General features: G+C 46.1%; 2 protein-coding genes across 2 annotated transcripts in view; both read left to right on the top strand.

Annotated features, from left to right (window-relative positions):
- Positions 1-582: 582 nt before the first annotated feature.
- On the top strand, positions 583-2917 carry LOC135824241 (myosin-11-like). The gene is made up of 4 exons (XM_065336971.1): positions 583-862; positions 1517-1605; positions 2465-2548; positions 2798-2917. The coding sequence occupies exons 1-4, from the start codon at positions 583-585 to the stop codon at positions 2915-2917; spliced, it is 573 nt and encodes a 190-aa protein (XP_065193043.1).
- LOC135824544 (myosin-11-like) overlaps positions 2826-6169 on the top strand; it is a 62250-nt gene continuing 58906 nt past the window's right edge. Inside the window, exons 1-2 of the mRNA XM_065337278.1 lie at positions 2826-2989; positions 6022-6169. The exon at positions 6022-6169 is cut by the window's right edge and continues 13 nt beyond it. Of these exons, the coding sequence (XP_065193350.1) occupies positions 2960-2989; positions 6022-6169 (178 nt within the window). The 5' untranslated portion in view covers positions 2826-2959. The remainder of the gene's footprint in view (positions 2990-6021) is intronic.

Here is a 6169-nt window from a genome sequence, read left to right on the forward strand (position 1 = left end):
TTGATCTCATTGAGAAGGTATGATACCCTGGGAACTTTGTAAGGTGGAGATTTATATCCAGTGGCTGTCGTGTGTATATGTGTGAGTGTGTGTAGGGCTGGGGGTGGGGGTGTCACATTTGATAACTTTTAAAACAGAGCATGCCTGGCATGTACGTTGTGAAGTAGTAAATAGCACAGTATCAGGCATAATTCCCTTTGATATCTTGGACTTGAACTGTCGGTCTTGAAGGGGCAGTTCCTGTTACCTGGTGTGGAGTACTGTTTGATTTTTCTATCCAGGGGATTTGAACTTTTTTGTGCAGTAGAGCCTGTTGTAGCTTATATCGTGGAATAGTCCGCACTTACACACACACTCTCTCTCTCTCTCTATCTCTCTCTCTCTCTCTCCCTCTCTCCCTCTCTCTCTCCCTCTCTCCCTCTCTCTCTCTCTCTCTCTCTCTCTCCCTCTCTCCCTCTCTCTCTCTCTCTCTCTCTCTCTCTCTCTCTCTCTCTCTCTCTCTCTCTCTCTCTCTCTCTCTCTCTCTCTCTCTCTCTCTCTCTCTCTCTCTCTCTCTCTCTCTCTGTGTGTGTCTTGCAGCCAATGGGAGTGCTATCTCTGCTGGACGAGGAATGCTGGTTCCCCAAAGCCACTGACAGGACGTTTGTCGAGAAGCTTCTACAGAAGCAGAAGAAGCACGACAAGATGTCCAAGCCAGATTTCCGCAGCAAGGCTGACTTCACCGTGAATCATTATGCTGGCAAAGTGCAATACGTGGCTGAAAGCTGGCTGACCAAGGACATGGATCCACTCAATGACAATATCGTGTCCCTACTGCAGAACTGTGCTGATCCATTCTGTGCCAACCTTTGGAAGGACACCTGTAAGTTGCTGATGCTCGAGCTTGGGATGCTTTCACTGGTGATGCTGCTGATGTGGGGTTAAGAGCATGCAGATGTGGTTTCGCTGGAATTGGTTTGCCTCGCATCACTGCTATTATACCTGTGGCCGTGATGGTGGTGGTGGTGATGGTGGTAGTCATGCTGTTGCAGTTGGCGCTGGACTCTGTGTTTGTTTAGCTACTGCTTTTGCCAGCGTAAAGCACTGTCATTCTAGCATTGGCCGACTAATTGTTGGTTTTGCTTTGAGAATGACAGTCGTCATGTCATGGCTATAGAATTCTTCAGTTCTTTCGGGTGAGCAGCTTGACAACCTACCCATGAGAGACTTGCTCAATTAGAACTGTGACACCTATTACCAGTTGTTGTAACCATGCTAATTGTTATTCTGGCCAGTATCAAACCAAGTAGTAAAATCATTTGATTGTGTGTTCATGCGTGGGTGGATGAGCGTCTGTGTGTGTGTGTGTGCGTGCCCTTGTGGTGGTAATTGTGTGTGTGTGTGTGTGTATGTGCGCTCATGCGCGCATGTATGTGTGTGTGTGTGTGCGTGTATGTGTATGTGTGTGTGTGTGTGTGTGTGTGTGTGTGTGTGTGTGTTCATGGTCTGTGTACGTTTGTATGCATATACGTTACAGCAAACATCACCAGTATTGCTAACATGGGTGATGCGGCGTGTACACGGCCTCGCAAGGGCATGTTCCGCGCTGTCGGACAGCTCTACAAGGTACACTAGAAGAACTTAGAACTCTCAGTTTTACTCCGCTCTGTCTGGGTGTGTCAGTGGTTTATAGCTGATTCTCACTCAAATCTTGTTCTTACTTCAGAAATCTATACTGATGCACATATACAGGTCTTATTGTGACCATTGGTATACAGTCAGACCTCGCTTAACCACACACATCCGTTTTCCACAAAACATATCCGGATAGGCGAGGGAACCGGTTAACTGAACACTGTTTATGTTAGATGTATCCCGTGTGCTGTAAAAATGTAACCAGCTATTATCTAGCGGATGGCGAGGGATCCGGATAAAAGAGGACCGGATAAGCAAGATCTGATTGTATAACTTATAAGTAAAGGGAACCCAAGAAGTCACACCTCTCAATTTTCTCTTGAAAACGGCCGACAATCCATTCACACAGGGTTTGTATCATACATTTTTAAAAGCGCTTTTCACACGGGTTAAATGTTCTTGACCAGGGAGTTGTACGATTCCTTGTTCTTGACCTGCCCGGTACGTGAACCCGTCAAATTAAAAAAAAAATTATGTACAAAATGTACAAAATGAAGAGAGACTGATAGAATACCAAACAGGGGAAATAAATGGAGAATAAAAAGAAAAGAAAAGTAGCGAGGCATGTAGTGGCTTTTAGTGCTTCCCTTGTCACGAATGTTCATATGTACTTGGGGCGGATGACATGACTATTGTAGTTTTCTTCATCCTATCGCCTGTGTCTGAAGTGGTGAGACGTTGGGCAACACATCTACAGGGTACACACCGCTGCTGCTGCTCTGGTTCTTGTGTCTGTGTGTTGGTTCAATGACATTTGCAATCTTGTTTGCGCTTGTCCTCTGTCATGTAGGAACAACTCCAGCGCCTAATGGAGACACTTCGAAACACCAATCCTAACTTTGTGCGCTGTATCATTCCCAATCACGAGAAGAAGGTAAGGACGAAATGGGCACCTGTCTGTAGGCGCCTCATTCTGAATGCCACTTATTGCTATGTGATGCGCTGCATGCGACACCTGCGATGAGCTGCGACCGTGACGATTCACATCATCGTTTGGATGATCAATGTTTTGACAAACTGCATCCGTGTCTGTCTGTCCCTGTGTGAGTGTGCACGTGTATTCTTAACTTCACCCTTACCTGTTCGTGTGTGCACGTGCACCCGTGTATTCCTGTCCACGCAGTCCGGCAAGATTGTGCCGCCGTTGATCCTGGAGCAGCTGCGATGCAACGGAGTGCTGGAGGGCATACGTATCTGCCGCCAGGGCTTCCCTAGTCGTGTCCCGTTCCAGGAGTTCCGTTAGCGTTACGAGCTGCTCACGCCCAACCTGATACGGAAGGGCTTGATGGAGGGACGGCGGTCGGCTGTGATGATGGTGAGTCAAGGATTTATTGTACATGTAGAAACTCATATTACTGTCCGCTCACGTCAATTGTTGTTCTGACCAAACATACATATCAAATACAGGTCTACCCTCGTTACTATGACATTGGATGCACGACAAACCTAGCCATTAGACAATAGAGAGGTTCCGCACTATGTAATGTTGAGCAACTTTACGTTAGTGGGCGGGAAAAACCCGTGAATTCGCGAGTTTGCGCTCCGCTTATGGAAAGTTGTCTACGGAGAGTACGTAGATAGGGCTCTGATAACGTAGGCACTCCCTAAGGCGAAACCAAACTAAAATCGAGATTCCCGGGCAGGACCCATGTGAAATTGGTGCGGGCGGGCGAATATTTTTATTTTTTACTTTTTTCCAATGTATGCATGCCATGCCATGGGCCGGCCATGCTGAATTTTTTTACAGTATTTTCCAGTAATTTTTATTAACTTTTTTTTAGTGCCGAAACGATTATATCGATTACTCGTTACTTACTCGATAAGAAATAGATCGAACGGTTATTTCGATTTTATCGGCTAAATGAGTAGAATGGTACTTACGCTCGGTGCGGGATTTCCCCCCTTTTTGGGGATCGCACAAAGCGTGCATGCATCGAAAGTGTTGCGAGTCCGACACGAATATGTACATGAGGGTACACTTGCAACATCGATGTACGTGTAAAGTACAAGCGCGATCTGAGAAACATCGACGCGATCACCGTCGCCGTCTTTTGAGCTGACTACTTTTCTTACTGATACAGCATGCAGGACGGGCAGGCTCAGTATGTGTCTACACTAGCTGCAGGGGCTGGAGTTCCCTCCACGTGCTAGTAGTCTTGAGCTAAAGACAGTAAAGTGGTCTTCAGTTTCATGTTTTCCGTTCTGTCAACGGTTCCCGAACCAGTTTGCTCGACGATGAGCTAGGCCTGGCGTCTGGGCCTATTTTGAGCATAGACAGGAAAAGCAACTAGTTACTTGTTGGTGCACCTCAAGTCAGCTCATCCGTCGAAATCCGCCGATCTGCACCCCTGGGCGGCTTCTCTGACTTCATCGTCGGAGTCAGCGAAGTCACAGGCGAAAGGCACCATCAGCTCTTTTGTTGAAACCAGTGAGTTGCCTCTGTCTTGTCTGTATTCGTCTGGTCAGTCCGAACAGCTGACGGACTTGTTGCGGGATCATCGGATCTATGCGCCCGCTTTCCGTCGTTGGCGATGTAGGACTGGTATTTTTTTGAAATTCACAGAATGTACATGTAATATAAAATTAAAAAATATATTCGACGGGTTCGCGTACCGGGCAGGTCAAGAACAAGGAGTCGTACAGCTCCCTGGTCAAGAACCACCTTTCCGCTTCCGTGGGACGCCACCACCCCATGATCAGGCGTCAGATGCGGCTCCTAAACGGTGGGGGAGGATAGATCAGATCCACCAACCATAGGCCAAAGGCCTCAATCCCATTGCCACATCCATGTATTACTCATGCCAGGCCACGAGTTCCCAATTAACTGTGGGTCGCAGCATGGTTGGAAAAAATCCTTCTGCTTCCAAGCAGGACTTGAACCTTGGTACCTTTCGTTTCTCAATCATGGTCTTAGACCAACCCATTGTGCCTGCCAGCACTGATGTACTGATGTAGTTACTATAATAATCGTTTAGCCGATAAGCCGATCGTTATGGTATCAGCTAAGCCACTAAGGAAAAAACCTAATCGTTTCAGCACTACTTTTTTTTTTACAGAAAACAGGTACGCGGTTTACCCTAGGGCTGAAACAATTATACCGATAACTCGCATATCGATCGTTAAGAGTGCAATCGATAATCGTTAGTGTTCAAAACGAGTGCTAACGATTTTTTATGCATGTATATGAGTGACGGTATTCTAGCCCTTGCACTCCATCCGATAGTGAATACGAGTACAATCATGTACTTTCAAGCGCAGTAAAATTGATTTGTGGCTTTGAAAGAGATCGGAAGAGAATACTCTTTGTCTTTTCAGTTCATTTGCGGGAAAGGTCAGAGATAAGAGCAGTTGTCGGAGGGTGATGACAAGATTCTTCACTCTAGAAACAACAGTAAATTCTCTAGGTCATGTTGATAAACCAGTCAGATGTCTACAGATGTCCACAGTGCGGCGCCACAAATTTCTAACGTAGCAAAGGTATCGTGGAATTTTTTCATAAACTGGTGTTCGAGGTACACGGGTAGAGCCGACAAGAATCGATAAAACCAATATATCGATCGTTAATGATATTGGTTGATCGTTAAGAGTTATTGAATGATCGTTTCAGCCCTAGTTTACCCATTAAATTTTTCTGTATTTCGGCCAACAATGGCCCTGATATGTACATCAGGGAGTCGTACAAGCCCGTGTTTGTGTGACTCCATGTCACAGATCTACTCACACGATCAGTAATGTACATGACTGTATGAACTCTTCAAACAAATTGGCTTTGGCTCGATTTTGGTGCGGGAGGGCCCGGGAATCTCTATTTTTTGGTCTCGCCTAAGTGGATTGAGGTACAAATTTACGACTCTCTCCCAGGTCTATTCGATCGTACACTGCTGCATTCGGAGTTGCCAAGGGCAGCTACGTGATTTGAAAGCACCGGATGACGGAACACAGATCCGCATGCAGTTTACGTAAGACTTTCCGTAGATCGACTACGTTTTTTACTAATGTAATTGTTATGCGGAGCCTCTCTAATGATTCAAAATGCCGACCCGAAACAAGCTTATTTTTAGTTTTGGCCTTACAATAATACCACCATAATGCACGACAGAAATGCGCACTTTGAGTAGTGCCAGCAGATGGATCTAGTCGGCGTGGGTTATTCTTTATCCTGGAGATTCTGATGTACTGGAAAAGTAGCATTCTTTTTATTTTCCATTGGAAGCCTCAACAGTGGTGAACACAACAATTTGTTAAAAGAGGACCGATAGCAAAGTTGAGGGGGTGGGTCGAGAAAATAATAATAAAAAACATGGGTTTACTTAGCATTGTGCTGTTGTGTTCTGTTCTGTTGTGCAGCTGGAAGCACTGGAGCTGCACGAGGATCAGTACCGCGTGGGTAACAGCAAGGTGTTCTTCCGCGCCGGTGTGCTAGCCAAGCTGGAGGAGGACAGGGAAAACAAGCTTAGTATCATCCTCACTGCCATGCAGGCACGCATCAGAGGAA

The sequence above is a fragment of the Sycon ciliatum genome, chromosome 9 (genome assembly GCF_964019385.1).
Source record: "Sycon ciliatum chromosome 9, ocSycCili1.1, whole genome shotgun sequence".
NCBI lineage: Eukaryota > Metazoa > Porifera > Calcarea > Leucosolenida > Sycettidae > Sycon > Sycon ciliatum.

Coding starts and splice junctions, on each gene's coding strand:
- LOC135824241 (XM_065336971.1), top strand. CDS start 583: ATGGGAGTGCTATCTCTGCTGGACGAGGAATGCTGGTTCCCCAAAGCC. Junction 863..1,516: donor CAACCTTTGGAAGGACACCT/GTAAGTTGCTGA, acceptor TATACGTTACAG/CAAACATCACCAGTATTGCT. Junction 1,606..2,464: donor CTGTCGGACAGCTCTACAAG/GTACACTAGAAG, acceptor TCTGTCATGTAG/GAACAACTCCAGCGCCTAAT.